Here is a 22,162-nt window from a genome sequence, read left to right as displayed (position 1 = left end):
TTCGAAATGTGTTTTAGCAGCTGTTGTATGGTAACCCAAACTGTCAGATAAGCTAAGCATACTTACCTGGCGTAGACGTTAACCTTGATCGTTAAGGCGGTTCCTCCGGAGTGAGACTTGGCCATTGCACTATTTGGTTTAGTTGACCTCTGCGATTATTCCTAATGTGAATAGCTCGTGCGTACAATTTTTGGTAGCCGGGAATGGCGTGCGCGCCGTCTCATTTTATAATACAACTTGAACTAAAACTAACTTTAAATAAGAGGTGCACAGAAAAGAAAAAGGCTAAAAAAAAAAGTTAGTGTGTTAGTGTGCACCACACTTAGGGAATCGGGCGTAGGAAATGCATGAACACAATTTCATTAGCTTAATAGAATTTTTAATGATGTTGTTTTCGATATACCATCAAAATAAACACGTATATTGCGGCTGCACATCTGCCAACGCCATTGAAAAAAAATAATGGCGTTGCGTTAAACTATGAGAAGCGCAGATATGAAATTAAAATAAAATTTTATTATTGTTATTAATAAATCAAAATAAATTTTAGGGGCTTGAAAAAAACTGTTACTGCAGTTGTACATGGAAGTAGCAGGAAGTATCAGCCTTTTTTAATGATACATGCAAAGATATTATGATACGGTATCACCCCCAACCAGAAGTATCAGAGGCAAGCCGGTTCCGAACCGAACCTTGCTGAACCGGTTCGGTTCGGGTTCTTAAGAGATCCGAACCGGATCATGAACCGAACCTTTGATATTATATACTCACATCAATCACTTATATATAATATATTATTATATAATAATACGTCATCCTAAAACAAATTTAAACTTTATATTTTCATTTAAATTTACTTCGTTATTAAAATCAAAAAAAATTATATACAATAAAAATATTTTTTTTGCATAAAATTGAACCAGTGTTTGAACCCAAACCTTGGGCTTAGGAAATATATAAACCGGTTTGCGAACCAAACCTATATCTTGCTCTATGGTTCGAGCCATCGAACCGAATCTTTACAAAAATGTTGGTGGTTTGCAGCCTTAATCAAAGGTATCACAAATATGATTATTGAGCAAACGTACCTGGTGAACGCGACCAACGTCAAAATTACAATATTCATAGTATTGTTTGTCGCAGTGAACTGCGAGCAATTTTGCTCTCTGGTACTGAAAGGTAGGTTCTTCTGTATTGCAAGCAGATCAAGTTTGTTTTAGAATTTGGCCACGTCCCCTTTACCGCCTAAAAATCGACATAGAAAATTTCATATTCAAATTATAAGAACAATTTAAAAGCTAGCGATTCCTCTATATTGCAGGCAGATAAATTTGTTTCTTTTTTGGATCGGACCACCAAATCATATAGCGCCCATAGGAACAATCGGTCGAAAATCAAGTTTTAGTATGAAAAACTTTTTTGTTTTAAGAGATATTACAACCAAACTTATAGAATATACATATAAGCTAGTCCTATACATCGTTGCCGAAGTTGGATCAAATCGGTCCACTATATCATTAAGCTGTCATAGGACCGATCGGCCTAAAATCAAGTCCTAGTATGAAAAACTTTATGTTTTATGAAATATAGTATCCAAACTGACAGTATAAGCTACTAAGTTGGTTTCATACATCCTTACAGTTCAAATTGGTTTACTATATCATGTAGCTTCCATTGAAACAAGTAGTCGAAAATATAATACAGCGCTCTGCAAGGACGCGATCCGAGCAAAATATTTTTGAATTTTTGCAGTCATAAACAAAGCTCTTTTTTTCGGTAGTACCAATAAACTGTCATAATATAACTTCGCATTTGTATATTGGTATACGTTTCTACTACACAAAATTGTAATTTATTTTGGCTGGAAAAAATCGGTAACTCTCGAATCGTAACGTTATGCTCGTGTTTACACAGAGCTTTATATTTTGTACTCTGTTTGTGTGCCTGTCTTTCTATTTGTCATATTCTCTTTTAGCACAAAACAAGCACAGAACGTAACCACACACACGCACGCTCGCACACACACACAAGCACAGAGATACACTCGCTAAGCAAGCAGAATACACTTTTGTGCATTTGTTTAATAAAAAGTTTTATTTGTTAATTTTTGGCACAGTTTACAGTGTGTTCTGTTATTGTTATTGTTTTTGTATGCGAAGAAGTGATGCTGCAACAATAAATAAAGCACCCAAAAACCAAGGAAGGTCTGGTAGAGATGTGCCAGTGGGAGGGGAAATGGGCATAGATGCAGACGAAATATGGCTGAAAATGTCAGCAGAATGAAAGGATAAAAGGGACGTTGAGAGGCGGCAATGATGGCAACGGCAGCGTCAAATGTCAACATCAAGTTTGTTTCTCTTGTTTTGCATTTATACATATACATATGTATTTGTATGTATGTGTGTGCGCATTATAATGCATACATATGCAGTTGCGTTTTTTGTCTCTGTTAAAAATTTTTAATTTCACGCTAAAAAACACAAACAAAGGCAGGACAAACCGACTGATAGTAAGACAGACGTCAGACTGTAATGTGCGTGGTTAGGGGCAAGGGAGGGTTCGCAGGGGCAATGGGATGATCACTGAGAAGCAACTAACTCCCCCAGGTTTATTGTAGTTGTTGCCGTTGTTAAATGTTTTAGCGAAATGCAGAAATGGAAATAACAAGTACAAAAATATAAATATAAAAATAAAATTACAAATACCTACGACTTTGAAATGCGCTTTAATTACTGATTAAAATGAGGAAAAGAAGTATTTTATTTATTTAAACAGTTCACGCTAGTGTCGAAAGCAGACCCCAAAAACACAAATGCAGTAAAGTGTCCTGGACTGCATATAATTTGATTTACTTATGATTTATCGCACTAGTCACTACAATCAGAATTTATAAAAGTATATTGATAACTAAGCCTAATGACAAAAATTGCTTAATCCCTAATTATTATAATTGATTTTTGTATTCAATTTTATAAATTGTTTTAGTTTAAATTTAATATTAATTTAAATACTTACAAAAATATTTTGAAAAATTTTTAAATTGCAAACATTGTGACAGAACAATAAGTTTATATCTGGTAATCTTAAATACAATTTTCAGTGCTCAAAATATGCCGGAAAATCATTACTATTCATTATTCTATTCAAAATTGCAACTAAATTATTTATCATTGGTATATTGAAAGCAATTATAAAATTTCTTTATAATGTGGGTATCTTAGGTATTTTATTAAAATTGAATATTCTATTCTATTCTATTAAAATTGAATATTCAATTTTTATGTCATTTAAGAGCAGTTGACCTAGGGTAATTATAAATTTTTAAAATTTTGAAAGAAAAAAAAGGAAGAAATTAAAAGTTTAAATAAAAGTATAAATATTTAAAAATGTATGAGTCTAGGTATATTAAAAAAGTTATTTAATGATCCAACATTTGTTGCATGGATTGGGGAAAACCCAGAAAAACTCAATCTTTTCACTAGTATTAAAATTTTTATCAATAATAAGTAGTACTAATATTAGACTGAGTATAAGTATTAGTATTGGTAATAGGTGTTTTAATTAATATTGGTAATTAGTAAAAACACGAGATTTTGTATTATAAAGGTCAAGGAATTATAATGGTATTCAATACATTGTAAATATTTTGTCCCTTAAAAGTATTGGGGTGTTAGAGATTTGTACAACTTGCACAAACATATTAGCTTTTTTATCGACATCCTTACTTATTGGATTAATTATACAATTTACATCGACGTCACAATGATTATCTTTATAAACTGGTTATTCAACTTCATTTAGTTTGCATTTTATGAGCACATTGTCGCTCTGCTTTTATATGCAATGTCAAAGGCAAACGTGATTAAATAGTGGAAATACCACTCTCCTGGAAGGTATGCCAGAGGGGGGGAAAGATTGAGGAGGTGGAGAGGTTAATGTGGGAGTGGCAACAGCATCCGGCAGATGTGCAATGGCAGCTGCCGGAGCTGCAATCGGACTTGGAGTTGTGTGTTGTGAGTGGGGGGAGGAGATTTGAATGCTGGATTTAATTGGAAAATGTAAATGAGCTTTGTTCATTTGAAAGATGCAGTCGAGAGCAGCCGCCACTTGGTTGCAAGTTGCGGATTTGCTTTAAACCGGCCACACTCACACACACAGACACATAACAACAATGCGAATCCGACTGCGACTTCAACTGCGAATGTGACTGCGAATGCCAAGCCCTTAAATTGTGTGTTCAAAAGAAAATTGTCACAAGGAAAAATGCTGACCCCGCACACGCATGTGTGTGTGTGTGTAGTGCACGCCATTGTTTGGCTTACAAAATGGCGTAGAAAGCGCCAACAAAGGCAACTGTGCAACGTTTTAAAAAACGGCAACTTCCGTTTATAAAAGCGTCATGTAAAACAATACATTTTGCGAGTATATGTGGGCGTGTGTGTGAGCGTGTGTATATATTTGTGGCATATTGTTTTCCAAAACTCCCACCGCCTTTGCCCCTTCCAAAATCGTTCCTTTCATATTTTATATTCCTCACCCCTTAAATACTTTTAACACGCCACATACATACATATATTTGTTGATGTTGAATTTTTTTCTCTATGCAACATTATTTTGAAACCCATTTTGTTGTTGTTATTGCTCTGTGTTTTTTGTTTTAAACATTTTTGCGACTTTTTTTATGCATTGCAGGCGATAAAACACCCGCAGGATTTCCGGTTATAACGCAGGGTCCAGGCACACGCGTCATCGAAGTGGGTCACACGGTCCAAATGCAATGCAAAGCCATTGGTAATCCCACGCCCAACATCTATTGGATCAAGAATCAGACAAAGGTGGACATGACCAATCCCAGATATGTCATAAATAACGGTAAGTAAAATTTAACAGTTAAACAAACTAAAATCTCTGTGATTGTCGTGCTCGAAAAATTGTTTTTTAAGAAGTGATCCAACTCAATTTATTAAGTCCAGCTCTTATAGTCTCTTCATTCCTCGAGGTTCATAAGGCTGAACAAACAGACACGGTCTTAAGTGTTTATCAAAATTAAATCACACTCTTTTTTACATTCTTAATTTTTAATTTTGAGTGGGATCACTTTTGTGTAATATATGCTCTATAGGGACAAATTTAACCTTTACCTTTTACCTGTCCTTAATTGCAAAATATATAAATACACAGTTTGAGCAAGGGAAAAAATATTGTCACAGACAGGCATCTCTAGATCTATGGGGAACTAGAAACTAGGTATATAATTATAAGTAATTTTAGTAACAGTAACAGTTACTCAGTTTATATTAAAAACTTCATGTTATCAAAGGCAAAAAGCATTATTCTGTCCCTTAAGTAAATTTGCTTAAGTTACAGGTTATAATAAGAATAAGAAAAGCACCATCCGTTCTCCATACATCCAAAGCTCTGAAAAGGTATCTATTTTTGCAATCTGTTACATACTTATGAGTATAGTTGACCCCGTTCATTCATTTTCAATGATTGAAGTCAGCCTGACAGTCACGAAATCAAAGGTATAATCTGTAATCCAAGCATATACCATTTCATTTCTCAGACAGCCATATGTTTAACATTTCAACGTTATTGTTTTACATGTCCCTTTCAAGTATATCAACATTCATTTTATCCATTACTTTGATGTTTATCATTGCGCATATATCCTTATCAATTATGCCAAGGAACCCCTTGCCCAGGGAGTTCCCCAAATAGAGTTGACTGTCTTCCGCTGAGAACAGACTTCATTTATTAAAATTCTAGTCTTTGACGCTACCTTTTTGGTATATTTTTTTGGTCCATTTTCCATTTTTAGTATTTTGCGCTTACGCTCATTTGAATTTCTTAGGAGTTTACTTATGCTCCAACGCATTTTGTGTCACAAGTTTTTCGGCTCTTAGTTAACGTTTGACTTTTGCCAGCTTCTCTGCTCGGCTCTGCCCTGCTCTGCCCTTTTCCGCTGTCCTTTTTCCCCCACCCATCTCATGAAACATCTGCGAGGCCTGACAAATGACAAAGTTGGTCCTTGAAAATGGCGATTGCTCGCACACACCTTTTTAGTTCGTGGGCAGCTGCGGCTGCTGCCTGTTTTATGAGCCAGCTAGTTGAGATCTTATTAGGTAGAAACTTTACAAATGTCAACAGAATGTCGCCAGGTCCTTTAATCAAGCGCTTTCCTTAAGAACATTGTCCAGGGGTTGAGGAGTTACACTTGGGTTTCAGTTTGGGCCAAGTCTAATTACGGAAAATATGCTCGATGATGATAATGACGATGGCGATGACGATGTCATTAACGCTGACATGAGGCACATCAAACGTTGCCATTTGAAAACTAACAAAGCCGTCAACAAACGACACGATGCGACGCGACGGTGCGACGGTCATTAGAAGCACAAATATTGACATTAATATTGACATTAATATGCATTAAAAGAGTCCTTTTAAAATGACATCAATGGCCGCGTTGACAACACCAAAACCGACAGAGCAACAGCAACAGCAACAGCCGCGATAACAATGATTATATTTGCGTTGTCTATGGGGAGTTGGGCACAGTTGGATAACTAGCCGGCTGGGAAGGGGGAATTTCCACTAACGCGTTTCAATTGCATGTGGCAGTGACAGGAGCACCCGATGAAACCCAGAACAATGCCTGTCCGCCTGACAAGACCATGTTACAATGGTCGCCATAGCCGGAAGCCAGGTCCGTATAGGTCCGGCTTGGTCAGCCGCTTTAACAACTCGAAACGTGTTGAGAATGGTAAAAATTGCAAGAGCTCGAACCAAATGCTAATGAAATGGACGCTTGCTTAATGATAGCTTGCTAAACAATTGACTTCTCACAAATAAAGGTTAGGCCAGATGCAAACACTGTATGCCCTACTTTAGTATTTTAGCATGGGATTAAAAAAATTACAGATTAAAAATTGTCGGGCAGTTTAAAAATATACCGATCAGGGTAGCTGAAATGTTGTACAATATTATAATAATTGAGAGTTTTTTATTTATTGAAACAACTTTAGAGATTTTGATTTGGTATTATTCTTAATTTAAGATAATAGTCAGATTTTAAAGATATGTAATAAGGATGTATAATGACAATACTAAAAAACAGTCTGCAAAATTGATTGAAATTTCTGAAATACAAAGGTTTCCTTACTAAATTTTGATTTTTGTCAGACCGATCTTATGAAATAGACATCCTATCCGACTAGTGGAACCTATACCAAGTTTAATTAATATAACTTTAAAACTGAGATACAGAAGAACAGACAAATAGTAGAGGGTATATCTCGCCTTTTTCTATTATTTTTAGTTTATACGTTATTCATTCATTATTACTGAAAAGTAAGAAAAGAATATTGTAATACTACAGTCATTCCCAACTTTCGAACTGCTTATCTTCTAAAGTTTACAATCTCAAAGTTAATTTCTCTTTACAGTACATTATTTAATTGTGTTTAAAGTTTAAAAATTAGATATATATATAACTTTTATGGAATCTAAAACTAAAGATTTTCTCAGTTTCTAATAATCTATTTTGAGCTTGACAACTCAGATATCAGATAGCTAACACTTTTAAAGTTGATATTACGTATCCAATAACCATTGGCACTTGCAATTACCTAGGCAAGAACTAACCACTTTGTTTTAGTGGTTGTAGCGCATTACAAATTAAAAACTGTTGCAAAAATTTCCCCAAGGTAAAATCATTTTTTATGGTATATGGGCTCTCTGTTCTGTTGTGTACAACCGACCTACGGACGACTAGTACAATATCCGACCTAACCTATTCGTATTCCAGCTGAAACAAATTCTTGTTTTTTTTTTCTTATTCTCTCAATGGTCTCTGGTCGAAACCGGCAGGGCAGGTCGACTAATTTAGCGTAACACGAACAAAAGTGGCCGTGGACTTTGCGGGTTAAATTAGTTTTACGTGGGCCCAAGCAACTTTCTAGAGAGTTTCGGATGGATGGGAGATGATGGGTGGGAGGGAGGTATTGTAGAGGTGCCAGCAGACGGCAGACAACAGACGGCCGGCAATGCCGACAACGCCGCCATCTTTGGCACGTTAAACGAAACGTAAAAATATTTCCGCCAGCTAAATATCCTTTTGGGTGCTCTAAACGTCTCTAAGCGGTTCCTTCTGCTCCCGCTGCAGAGGTTCTGCTTCCATCTGCTGTCTCCTTGCTGTCTTTGCTGTTGTATTAAAGTAGGTTTTAAATTTATGAAAATGAAATAAATTTACGCTTCAGGCGCGGACGGGTTAGGTTTGCATCAGTTCGGATTGGTTTGATTCTCTTCTGCTTCTTCTTAGGACTGTTCTTGGGTTGCATAGTAATGGTACATCTATATATATATTTCATAATAAGTTATGCAAGTCATGTGCCGTTTTATTCAATTAGCACTTTATGGTCCTTTATTTTGCAAAGTCCCTCCTCATACCCCCGCATTGGTCTCCAACCACATGCAACCGACCGACCGACCGACCGACCGACCAAAAAGGCAGCTTGAGGCGCGTTGATTTTTCGGTTATACGGCCGTCGCGTGCTAATTAAGACCCTCGGGAGGGGTACGTGAGTTATCAAAATGAAAAGTAACTCAGCATACTCGCACTTCACATAGCTCATTGTCATCTCCTGCTTGTTCTTCTTCATCCTGGCTCTTTGTACTCGATTCATAATTAAATTAGAACTTTATTATTTTAATAAAATGCCTCGGGATCCATTTTTCCTTTACTTCTCTCTGCTCTTCCTCTCTGTCGACCAGTTGCCTTTGTCTTGCCTATTCTTGTTGCAATCGTATTGGGCCTTTGGTCACGCCCAATTTGTTTTAGGACTTTAATATGATTATTATGGACCCTTCTTGTGGAGCTTCTGATTAGATTGTCCCCTATGTATCGTATGCCCTCCCCCCAACATAAGAAGATTCACGAGTAATTGATAATACTGTATTTTTGATAACTAAATAAATATACATTTTTAAATTGACTTTAAGTGTGCCAAGTGTTTTGAGAATGTATTGAAATGTATGCTGAAGAGCTAATGCCTGCAGTGGCAATATTTTTAATAGTCCTCTAAAAGGGTATAAAGGTTTTCGTTGTTATTTGATCTACCGTTTTCTGCGTTTGGTATTTGTTTTTGCTCTAATTTTTTCCTACTCGCCATCAAATGACAACGGTCGCACTTCAGTGCGCAAATACGTTTATAAATATTTTATTTAAAATTACTTCAGGGCATTGCCGCATTGCCGTTGATAGTTAATTTCGTCCGCAGCAAAGCGTAGGCTGAAGAGCTGTGGAGAGACCAAACGACCAATAGTCCGAGCGACCGTGCGACCGTGCGACAGACCGACAATAATATTGAGGATAATACCTTTATTTTTATTCGCTAGCCCGCCAAATAGTCCCTGAGGGCATTGTTCAATAAAAAATAAAAATAATAAGAACAAAATCGAAAGCAGAAATGCAAAAAGAAAACAAGCGCCTGCATTGGCTTGTAGTGACCATGTTCTTCGTTTTAGAAGGGTTCAATGCGTCTGGGGAAATTACTTTATAACTGTGTTGGGGGCAAGGGAGAGAAAGAAAGCAAAAAAAACGCAAAAGGTACAGCGAATATTTTTCAAATACCATAATTTGGCTTTTAAGCAAAAGAGGCTTATCAGAAATTGGTTTTGCCTGGCCAATTGTCTTAATGGCCAGCACATGGAATGGGCAATGAGCAATGAGCTTACGCACAACTGGCTCAAGTGTCACCCCCGTGTGCTACCACCCTTCCAAGATGGATAGAAATTGCCAAGGGTTGTCGTAGACTTACCAACAATTGAATTTTTATGCTGGAAAAAGTCAAAGGCTTACACAGAAGCAAATCATTTCTTATAGTTCGCATATGACAAACGTTGGATTTCAGTTTGGGCTTAACTAAAAAGTTCTTAGGTACATCGATAAGTACGCTTTCTCTAGTTCTCAAATCAAATCATATTAAAGTAATTATTGTAGAATAACTAGTTAATGATCTTTAAGTAGATTAGTAAACTTCCCCACAGCTTCACTTGCGTTATGGCACGTAAATAAATGTGACATTAGACTACCTTAAATATCTCCTCAAATCTTCTCAATGAGATATTTTCAAAATTAAAATTTATTTTTATATATTTTACTTCAAAATAAATTGTTATCAAACCCCTTAACTAGACATTGAAAAATCGGCCCTATGACTTTCCATAAAAAAAATTGGTCTAATGGTGTGGTCCCGTAGCTCAGCTGTTAGAGTCGCCGACCTATCACATAACTAGAACTACAGTTTGAAATAAACCTGGGCTCAAACCTGCCATGTAAAAATCATGTAACTAACCTGTTCTGTAAATTCTTCAAATGGCACTAAAAAGGCTTTAAGTGCTACTAAAGCGGTGTAGCGTGCTTAAGATATTAATAAATGTATTACAAAATAAATAAAAATGAAAGATTTTCTACAATTCAAGTTAAGAATTACTTTGGAACTTTTTAAGTTTTCTTATAGTTTTAATAAATTTAAAAGTGCAAATAAAACATTATTTAAGTATTTTAAAATAAAAACGTATTTACAATTATCAAAAGTGCAGGCAATAACAAAAAAATTGTGTATTTTTCCGATATTATTCTGGAGTTAAAAAAGGTAGTAGCGGATGTTGGAGATGAAGCAAAGAGGATTCACTTTCATTGAAATCAACTAAAGTTAAGCATAAAAGCGATTGTACAATTGAAATTCCATTTCATATATATATTTTTTAAAACTATAATAAAGCTCAAGTAGATAGATTTGAAGTCTTAACTAGCCGTATATGCTATTAAATCTTTATTGTTTCGTGTCGTCAGCACATAAAGTCAGGTTAATCTTTATGTTTGGCCATTCTCATAAACGAATACACCTTGTCGCAGTCTCCAAGCTGAGTTCTTTTTTTATGCTCTGGTTAAACTTAAACTACACTGGCTGCAGCAACTTTAAAAACAAGCAAGCGCCATCCTTACGCGCTCGACACGGCGAACGTCAAAATAACCAAGCGACTATAACTTTAATTGCTGTGCCCATCATTACAATCGCCTTCCCCGCCCCTCTGTTTCCAGTCCGGTTTGCCTCTTGGGTGAAGAGGAGGGTCGCAATTATTTACTTGAGCTGTAAAACTGTAGTTAAGGCAAGTCAACTTGAAAGCATTTGAGAAAGTTTAATGCTTAAATTATGAGCTTCCCTACCCATACCATACCCCCTTCCCTATACTCTAGCGTCCCATAACCTCAGCTCCTCTCGTCATCGAAAGAGTTGACAGTCACTTTTGTTGAAAATGAGACAGTAATTACCCAAAATGTGCATGACTAGAGAAATGTGGAGAGGAATGGAATGGAGTCGGCACTTGGGAATGACTCCCGTTGCGGGGTCAGCTAAGTTTTTTCTCCATTTTTGGGGGGAGAGGGTAGGTTGATAAGTCGTCGTTGGTGCATTATCAAAATTGAAACTTTTCACTTTTATAGGGGGTCTGCCACCCATAAATGTCACATTGTTGCCAAAAGACGTTGAGGACTACTTAAATTAAAGCATAATTTAATTAATAATCCCATTTGGCCACGCAGCCAAGTACCGAGCACACGCCTTCAGCCAGGCGACAAGTTATTCTTGTCTTCCTCTCTCTTTTTCTCTCTCCCTCTCTCTTTCTCTCTCTTCATCACTCTCTTTCTATCTCACATTGTGTGTGTGAGCGGAAGCTACAAAATATGAAAATGACTGCGCAAGCGGAAGTGCAGTTGTGGCATGCCACATGTGTGCCATGTACATATAGTAGAATCCAAAATGATGATGGGGGGAGGGGGGAGAAGGGGACAACTTTTCGTGCCTGCGCGTATTGGGAGCACTATTGTCTCGCCTGTTGTTAACGGCAACTGTGGCACAAAAGACGACAACGCGTTGCCAACACGGTTGCCCTTTTGTACCCGCTTGCACCCGAAGCCTGATGGCTTCTCAGCCTAGCGCGTTGTTGCTGTGATTGACTTTGGCTAAATAGTCCATGTGGCCATAAAAAGGCTACCCAACAATCCTGCAGCACTCGTTGCCCAGCGATGCGTAGCTGCTACATAAAGACGGGGCATTGAATTGCATTTGTTCGTGAATGTGGAAGCGAATGTGAATGTGAAGAAGTGGTTCCATTTCATGATTCCGGAATGCATACCATTACCATGTTTGGGATTCTAATTTGCATAAATGTGGTTTGGCTCGAGGTATGCGTTCACAATCAGATGCCTAAGATGTCTGAACTGGTACGTAAACTACATCAGGTGGATGTGCATTCGAAATCTGTTAAACTCTGTATTGATACTGATATCTCGATTCGTCTAATATACAGTTCTAATAACTTTGACTTAGAGAACATCTAATGATGTTGGTAAGAATAACAATGCAATATTCAACAATACTGATTTTATTCATCCGGCTTTAGTCCAAATCAAATCGTTTCTACCTTGATGTTTATCTTAATCAGTGTTGCAAATTCAGACTTTTTCTGGACAAATAATTAATCATATTTGAATCATATGTCACGGTTAATGTCCCTCATTGTACAAAAAAAGTCGAAAATTAAAATGGCTTAAACAAAGTTTAAATTAAATTTTACCCCTATCAAATAGAAATAGAATCCAATTTTAGTGAATAAAACAAAAAATGCAACTACATTAAAATTCTATACATTTAATAAATTTTTAATAATCCAAGCAGTCCATTTTTCATTGACGTTTTCCTTCTAGCTCTTCTTATACAGCACTGACATAAACCGATGTTTTCCAATTAGAGATTTAGTATTGATAAGACTAGCTCAACCGTTATTATTTACTATTTCTTAACTTCCATTTTTTGCAGAATATTTGCTATTCAAAATTCCTTATGTGGATTTATATTAAAACTTTTTTAAAAATCTTGGCTTGTTAACCTTTCTTTCAATAACAAGGATTAACTTTTAACTTTTTATTAACAAAGTGATTGTGAGACCAATAGAGTTACAGTTTTCACTAACGACCCGTTTTAAGTTTTAATAAGAGCTAAACATATATTTTAGAAACCTATGGAAGGTGATAGTTTTGTGGTTAACTGTAAAAAATAAACTTCAAATTCAAAAATATATCCGCCTTTGCAGATTATACTTTTGCAATATTCTTTTCCTATACAATTTTAAACTAATACGGACGGTTACTCAAGAAAACTAGTAATTGTATATTATAATAAAAACTACACATTTGAATTGTTAAACTGATTCTGAAACGAACCGATTGTTTAACTTTTAATTAACCTTGATTTATCTTCAAAGACATCTGCTTATTCGTAATACCAAACTAAATTATTTTGATTTCAAGCAAACTTAACCAATTTCCATTTGGCTTAAAACCGGTTCGCCCTTCCTAAAACCCGTTTAATTTAAAAGCCAATTTTCAGTCTTAGCCCATCGTTGCCAGTTATTTTCTTTATTTTTATGAGGCTTAAAAGAATTTTTAATTTTCATAAGAGTTACACCCACACACTGTAACCCACAGGGGCAACTGGGAAAAAAAAAGTCAGGAGAGACGACACCCAGATACATGCAGCATAGCTTAATTTTTATTGCTACAGTCAAAGCCCACTCGCAAAGTGCTGAAGCTGCCCCTAAAAAACCCTTACAAGAGTCTACTTACCCTTACCTCTCCCGTCTTTCTTTTCCACTTACTGTGTATGTGTGTGTGAGTGGCTTATGTTAATGTTTTGCCAGCTTGCCAACAATTTTAATGAAAGTTGCTTGCAATAAATTTTAATCAAGTTCTTCTTTTGCCGCTCCGTGGATTTTTACCTTAAAAACGAATGGCAAGTGAGTGTATTCATACACACCGATATACTACACATTTAAATATTTCGATTATTTAAAATGCAGTGGCATTTAATGGTTGTATGAATGGTTCAACGGTTTCTAAACAAGAACAATAACAACAATCGTTTGCTGTGAAGCGCAACAAGCGTAATAAATGTACAACAGCAACACGCCAAAAAGTAGGCAATAAATTTTACAACAATCAACTTTGATGCATGTAGGTGAACGGCCAACAACAACAACCACACATGCAAAATGTATATAAAAAATACAAATAAAAATGAAACTGAAACGTTGCACAGTAAAAACCGCGCCGCAATCATCTAGCACCGTGCATCATTTTTAGTTGTTCTTTTATTTATATTATTTTATTTTATTTTCTCCTTCTCTTTGCTCTGTCATTTCGGTATTCATCTCTTCCCGCAAAACAACAAATACACATATAATAAACACAAGTGGGGTATACGATATTTTGCAACATTTAGCACGACTCAACATTTCTACAATTTATATACATCTACTTTCTGCAGGGAGGATGGTGATGGAGATGAGGCAATAGCACGAGTCATTAAAATGATTCAGTCAACTGTAGTCTGTGTGTCGCCTCGTAATATTGCAGCTCTTTTTGCTGTGCCTTACATTTTTCGCGTTTTTTATTTGACTGTTGAAAGGCAATGAAGCAGACAAAATTTTCATTATTTGGACAACATTAAATCAAGTACACACGCATTCATATGTACTCAACACCTACAACTATGAACACTTTATTTGCATTAACTGCAGCTTTTCACTCATTATTATTATTTTATTTAACACAGTTATTTTAATACATATTTAAAAATATCAAAAATGTTACTCCGATAGAGAAAGTGAAATTTATTTACAAATTTCGTTGACAAACAAAAACTTTTTTTTTAACAAAACAAGTGGAATTCAGTGTTGCTCGAATCTTTTTAAATTTTAAATGCATCAATTAAAGTATTGAAAAATCCGATTTCCCTTATTTAATTCTATTGATTTCAACAGAATTATCTGCAATCATAAAAAAAAATATTCTTTCATAAATTTACAACCCAGGAAAATTAAAATTAGAGAAACATTACTACGCAAATATATTTTATAATTTACACATTGTAAACCCGAATGTAAGTCTCTCAATCAGTCCGTAAAAGTTTTATCAATTGAAAAATAAAATAAAAAGAAACAATTTAAAAAATATCTGTAACATGTGAAATCCAATCGCAATAAAATATGTGTGCATCTTTATCAACTCTTTAGCCAACAATTTTTATCGTCCAAATATGTAATCCATAAATAATGAAGAGATGTAAATCTGAATATATTTCATATGAAATGGTGCAAATAAATAGTTGCCATATATCATTCATATTTTATAACCTGACTATTTATTAACCAACAAATATTCACCATACAAGAAAGAGCTCGTGCCAGCATTTAAAATTTTAAAATTGTGGCAGCTGATTAATTGGGGCGTATCTGAGCGTAAATTTAATAATCAACGTTAGATGATTAATTCAGCATAGCTGAAAGTATAATTTTGCATATATTAATATGTATTGATTAGAAATGGGAAATATAATGCTAGCAATTGGGAAATCTAGTACAGCCATAATGTTCGGGTTTTGTATTTAATAATAAATATGATTGCCATATAAAACTATACTCGTTTATTAAGGAATGTATTAGAAGGTATATTAAACTTATATATCGGGTACTCAACAACCTGTTAAGTAACCAATGTGGATTGTAAAAAGTTATGTTAAAAATTTACCAATAGTCTGCATGGGCTCAATGACACTGTAAATTTAGAAGACCGAATCCTCTAGACAAAACAAGTGAATTTCCACCTCCAGTTTAATAATAATATTACGGGTCTTCCCCTAAATTTAATGACTAATTGTTAAAAACAATCACACACTCGTTTCACATTGAGCCATAACTTTATGGGCCAAAACTGTTGATTTAAAAGCAACAATTTATATGCATTTGGCACAGTATTATGGATTGTCTTATAGTCCTATATTCCCCAGTGTTATGACATCTGAATTAGCCTCGTAGTACATATTTCATTTTTTATTGCTCATATAAATATAATGCGAAGGCTTCAACACTTTATGACACTTTATATATTCGTGTGTGTGTGTGTGTGTATCATTCACATTAGCTTAATATGCCGGAAAAGTGCGCTCGATATTTAATAGACCTGAGGCAGATTGCCAATGCGTGCAAGAACAACACTGTCATAACTTTTATACGGCCTTTAAAATCATATAAAAATTGTGTTAATTTTCATGTGTTGCGCCTTCCTCATGTCGCCGGCTGGTACATAAAAAGAAGGTAAATTCTGGCCATTTTATGAGCCAATGAGTATAATGTGGATTTCGGCCGTTAAAGCCGGGCTACAAAACAGGCAACAGACAAGTCCCAAGCACACTTCGACTCTCACGTTTATTGATAAATCTAAGATCTCAAGAATACTTATATACCCAAAAAGAGTTCATATTAAAATCTGTTAAGAGAGACAGATTATTTAAGCTTTCCTTCTGGATTAAAAAATATATATGGATAGTTTTATAAAATGTAAATGGATAAGTTGTTAAAACTCCAATTGGTGTCCAAGTATCGATTCATTGCTCTAATAAGTTGACATTTTCTAACCAGTTTAATTAAAATTTTCTTAACCTAAAAATCTATTCAACAGGATGAATAAATGTTACGTCATAACAATTATTTCTTAATATTTTTTACATATGTAACATACAGTCGAACTTCCCTAACTCGAAATTCTATAGTTCGAATTTTCTCGAACTCGAACAAAATTGAGTAGCAATAGCGATTTATTAGCTCCGATTTAGTGAAAACTATTTTAAGCGAAGCAGAAAGCGATGCCGAAGGCTCGGTGGAGGATAATATTTCCCATCCCTCCATGAGCGATGTAGAAAACGCCTTAAAAACATTGACTGTTTATTTGCAAACCAGTAACTTGACAAGTGGTGATCACTACATGGCCTTAAACAAACTTTAAGCCCTTTTTTTTTAGAAAATATAATTTAAAAAATATTTTCCAGACCCTAATTTCCGATTTTTCAGGTTCTGTTTAGCTTGAAGATTGAGAGAACATTTAAAAGTTAAAGTGTAGTAAAGTAAGAGAAAAGCAATTTGAAGTGTATGCATTTTAGTAGCTAATTTCTACTTTTTTTGTTTTGTTTTGTTTAACTTTAACGATAAAAAAGTTTAACAGCTCGCAATTTGATTATATGATTTTGTTGTCACTAGTTTCAGAATTTTTTTTTAGTAAGCTTGTAAGCCCTATAAGATAAAAAAAAAATTGAAAAGATTACAATTTAACATGAGTGAATTGTAGTTTCTTTTAATAAACTAAAAAATAAAATCCATAACTCGAAGTCTGAACAAATCGTACTTTTTCTTTGGACAATGGTGATTCGAATTAGGGAAGTTCGACTGTATTATTTTTTAACTAAAATCTTTAAAGTCTTTTTAAATCTTTATTTTTCTAGGTTAGGGTATATTATTTAAAAAGACACTTATTTTTTATTTGAATTTATTTATTTTGCTTTTATTTAAAAACTAAACTTATTTTGTAACTTAAAAATTAAAATATAATAATTTTTTGCAGCTTTTTAATTAAAATTGTACTCGTATTTAATATAAGCTCCATATGTGTTGTTATTGGTCCCTTTTCTGTTAAGTCGTCCCACAAAACTATTCTAATGACATCCACACTCCTTGGCCACCGCCTTTTGGTATTTGGTTAAATCGATAATGTCCTCATTTAGGTATCTCAGTATGGTTATTGCACCCAGCACAGTGGGCACACAGCAGGGTTTGGGCAGATGCGGTTGCTTCAGATGCATTAGGGTTTGAACAATCGCATGATTCGTGGCATTCATTTTGGTGCCGAGAGGAAAATTGCAGCCGCCACCACAGAAGTATGCCTCAAACTTCTTTGGTGCTATGACCCAGTTGTGCATTTGCAGCTCCTTGAAGTCGACAGTGAAGTTAAGACGCTCACAGGACTGCGGCGGCTTGTAGAGATCCGGCGGAGGCATTCGAGGTCCACTTGGCAACGCATTCTTACGTGTCTTCAACTCTCGTTTGAATCGCAGCTTTTGTGCCTTGACCAGCAGCTCGGGTCCATTGAAGTAACCGACAATGAAAGGTTCTAAATTGGAGCGTCTTGCAGTTTGTGGTGCCACCAGCCCCGAACCCAGAGCACTCAACTGAGCCACATCCACAGAGATGCGCAGCTCGTGCCGCTGCGACTGCTGGAGGCTCTTGTGGAGCAGCCAGGAGCGCAGTGTCTGTGTCAAATTGAACTCCAGCCAACCCTTATAGTTCGTGGTGGTGTTTACAGAGTGCAGTATGCGATAGACGGGCTCATCATCAATCAATTCCTGATGACTGTAGATTCTTCTGTAAATCGACACTGTGAAGTTCTGTGTTTGCTCCCCCAGACTGGATTGCTTATAGACACGCAGCATGGCTTGAACTAGCTTCAGATCCCTGGGCACATCATTCGTATTGAACGTTATATGCAGATCCATCGCATGGCCCAGCTCTGGCTGTTGCATGATGCGACTGGAGAATGTTAGGATGCTGTTACAGCTGGCAATCTCCTGTCGATCATCGCTTGTAACTAGAATGTCATCGTCCAAGGAACGCTTGTGCCGCTGATGCAACACCTCCTGCGGCTCCTGTTCCTCGTTGATCTCATTGTACACCTCCAGCAAGAACTTTGAAGCCGAATTGTGAAACTGCGGCTGTACCATGCGTCTGGTCCTATCACCCAAGTCCAACAAATCGATCATCTCCAATTGTTCACTAATCTCTGGCGATTCCATGTCTGTGTTAACTGTTACGTATGTAGTGCCTTGCACGCTCAACAAGCTCGAGAGGAGAAGTAATGATAACAACATGATAGTGCTTACGGTTCAGTAGCTTATTATTAACTGAGCTGACTTCCTGAAGACGCTGTTTCTTTTATAGGCGAACAGGTAGTCAATGCGAGAAGTGAGAAGGTAGAACTATGGACAATCCTATTTAAAAGTATCGGCTGTAATTTAGTTAGGCAGTTATATTTCGACCTGTCTACCTAGCCCTGACCTAGGTACATCGCTTCTACCTAAACTTAATGTGCTATCGGTGGGGTTATATAAGTCGGCCTCAATTATCAACCTTCTCCCAACCTCGGTTTAATCTTGTGGGTAAATCTGCTCTAGCACGTGCCAAAGCGAAATGTAATTTTCAATTTTGTTCTCTGCTTTCATTGCTCAAGCCTGTCAATTTATTGCTAGATTTTCTTAAATCCAGTACTTAAGAATAACAATGATAGTAGCCTCATTTGGTTTGAGCTGTACAATAATTATCTGCAGTTTTGTCAGACACAATAAATAAATAATGTTTTCCATTCATTTCTTCAATTGCGGAGCTAGCTTTAAATATAATAAATTTGTATCATATACATATATATATTTATACATTTGGCAGCGCTTTTTATTCATTAAATTTTCTCCTTTTGTCAGGCATTCTTCAAATCAACAACAGTCGAGAAGAGGATCAGGGAAAGTATGAATGCGTTGCGGAGAATTCCATTGGAACGGAGCATTCGAAGGCGACAAATTTGTATGTCAAGGTACGTCGCGTTCCACCGACTTTCTCACGTCCACCAGAGGCTATTAATGAGGTGATGTTGGGGTCAAATCTAAATCTATCCTGCATTGCCGTTGGTTCACCTATGCCGGCTGTAAGATGGATGAAAGGTAAGTCAACTTGAAACAACTTAAGCCTCAAAACTTACATTTCTCTGTACAGGTGCACATGATCTGACGCCGGAGAATGACATACCGATTGGACGGAATGTGTTGCAGTTAAATAATATACAGGAGAGTGCAAATTTTACCTGCATAGCTGCGTCTTCTCTCGGCCAAATTGAAGCTGTATCCATGGTCAAAGTGCAATGTGAGTGAAGCGTCAAGGATTATATAAAGCAATAATTATCATGTTATAATTTTTAAACTTAAAAAAATCAAACGAACACATAATTAGTACTTATGATCAAGTAAACAAATTATTAAATGATAATTACATTTTAATATTTGTGTCCAAATCATAGTATTATTTTAGATTGTACTGTATAAAAATGGAAAATTAACTTTTATAAAAACAAACATTATATATATAGTACTTCTGAGATATATTCAAAAATTATTTTTCTGGTTTATTTTTTTTAACTAAACTCTTAACTGCATACCCTAATATTAGGTCAATCTGATTATAATATATATTATCTACCCCAAATATAGCCCTACCGACGGCTCCGACGGATGTGCAAATCTCTGAGGTGACCGCCACATCGGTGCGTCTGGAATGGTCGTACAAGGGTCCCGAAGATCTGCAATACTATGTCATACAGTACAAACCAAAGAATGCAAATCAGGCCTTCAGCGAGATAAGCGGCATCATAACCATGTACTACGTGGTCCGTGCCCTGAGTCCCTACACTGAGTACGAGTTCTATGTGATTGCCGTGAACAATATTGGACGCGGTTCGCCTTCGGCACCGGCGACCTGTACCACCGGTGAGACAAGTGAGTAGCTCCAACCTATGATAGCAAACAAAGCGACTGACAAACAAAACAAACAATCCATTCCAAGATAAACCCACTAACTGCTCTCCATATATATATTCTCACATTCTCTCACATGCTGCTGCCTCGGAAAAAGGATTTTTTCAAGCATTTGTTTTGTGCAATTTGATTTTATTTTTTTGTGAATTTCTTTTGCCGGTTTTATGTAAAATGCGCTACTAACCCGTTCTCGTAATGCCTTTTCTTTCTCTCCCTCTCTCTCTCTCTCTATCTATCCCGTTCTGCTTCTTAGGTGATTTCTCATTTGGTGGCACAAGTAAGTATCCTTAGACTCACTTCACCAAGCCTTCTCTTTGGCGGCAAACAAAATTTGATGGCCAAAACAATTTCAATAACAATTCTTGAGCAGCATTCACATAACATTATACCAATCTCCCTCACTCCTCTCCTTCCCTTTCCTGCCTTCTTTCCTACTTATTCTGTACCGAAACTCGTTGCACTTGGGTAGGAAAACAGCTTTTAGGTAGTAGAATCAAAGGTAAATGCAATGCTTAAAAACCGTTGCATACGCAGCTGCGTCTCATACATAGTCAGCTGATGTATGTCTGTATGTGTGTGTGTGTGTGTGTTGATAGAAGTAGCTGCCACAAGCCCAGGCGCCTGCTTATGCCCCCTGCTGCTGCCACACAATGTGGCAGGCAACGCATAAAGTTTGCATTGTTATGCGTTTGTATGAATGCGCATCAATGTCCTCATATGGTTACGACCGTATGTCTCTCTCTCTCTCTTCTCTTTCTCTCTCTCTCTCTTATTCTCTTTGCTTGTGCGTATATGCAACGCTGTTTTAGCCATGGAAATTGCGAGTACTGCGTCCTGCGTCAGCCTTTTGAATTCCTCCTCGTCCTTTTTTTATACGCTGTAACTTGTCGTATAAAAGTTGAAAACTTTTATTGCCGCAATTATGCTTATCGCTTGCCCAATATCGTTTCGAAATATTATTTCGATAGCCATTGCAACGGAAAAAGAAACGAAACTAGCAACAGTCGAGCAACAACAACAGCAGCAGCTTCGTAATGACACGTGTCACCTTACGATTTGGATTGGGGTTCGGTTCGGTTCGATTTGATTTTAGCTTAGGTAGCAGCTGGCAAAGAGCTGTTTATGGCATTTAACGAGAGAAGCAACAATCGATTGCCCTACGCACTAGACAGTTTAATGAGACACCAGCGATGGATAACAACAGCAGATGCTGAGAAAGATTAGTTTTATACAAAAAAGAGAAAACAGGATTAAAATACCTGACATTCAAGCAACTTTAGATTTATCTGAAGTCAAAAATGTTAGGTGCTTTGGTTTTAAAATGTGAACCTGGAAATAGTTTTATTTTCGCAATCACTTGCAAATTTTCCCTGATTTTTAAAGCCAATAAACTTTTTAACTTTTTTTATAAAATCCAACTTTAGATAATATTTTATTGTTATTTAAAATTAATCTTTTTTAACAGCTTTAAAATCTAGATAATCTACATAGTATGGAAATTAGGTAAAAACTCGTCGGAAAGGCTATAGTCGATACTCTGACTACCCGTTACATACTTTTATGCGCTTGTATTGTTTTAAAAATTAAACCAGCCATTACTGCCGTTCTATTTAACCGAACAGGTTGCAATATCG

The 22,162-nt window shown here is 36.2% G+C and overlaps 2 protein-coding genes and 1 non-coding gene across 3 annotated transcripts in view; 2 read left to right on the top strand and 1 right to left on the bottom strand.

Moving 5' to 3' along the window:
* The window catches only part of LOC117781060 (tyrosine-protein phosphatase Lar), a 123,166-nt gene that overhangs the window by 75,987 nt on the left and 25,017 nt on the right, over positions 1-22,162 (top strand). The window contains exons 5-9 of the mRNA XM_034617780.1: positions 4,693-4,872; positions 19,425-19,661; positions 19,714-19,860; positions 20,205-20,489; positions 20,782-20,805. Coding sequence (XP_034473671.1) covers positions 4,693-4,872; positions 19,425-19,661; positions 19,714-19,860; positions 20,205-20,489; positions 20,782-20,805 — 873 coding nt within the window. The remainder of the gene's footprint in view (positions 1-4,692; positions 4,873-19,424; positions 19,662-19,713; positions 19,861-20,204; positions 20,490-20,781; positions 20,806-22,162) is intronic.
* LOC117782423 lies at positions 59-224 on the top strand. Its single transcript, XR_004617256.1, has one exon. It is a non-coding gene; the product is annotated as a U1 spliceosomal RNA (small nuclear RNA).
* LOC117779497 (protein screw) lies at positions 17,610-18,743 on the bottom strand. Its single transcript, XM_034615716.1, has one exon. It carries the CDS (start codon positions 18,741-18,743, stop codon positions 17,610-17,612), a length of 1,134 nt encoding a protein of 377 aa, XP_034471607.1.

This window comes from Drosophila innubila (assembly GCF_004354385.1).
Source record: "Drosophila innubila isolate TH190305 chromosome 2L unlocalized genomic scaffold, UK_Dinn_1.0 4_B_2L, whole genome shotgun sequence".
Lineage (NCBI taxonomy): Eukaryota > Metazoa > Arthropoda > Insecta > Diptera > Drosophilidae > Drosophila > Drosophila innubila.
The sequence above is the reverse complement of the archived record's forward strand: the minus strand, read 5'-3'. Positions and strand labels throughout refer to the sequence as shown.

Bases quoted from the DNA above. Each gene is read 5' to 3' on its own strand.
- LOC117779497 (XM_034615716.1), bottom strand. From the start codon at position 18,743: ATGGAATCGCCAGAGATTAGTGAACAATTGGAGATGATCGATTTGTTG.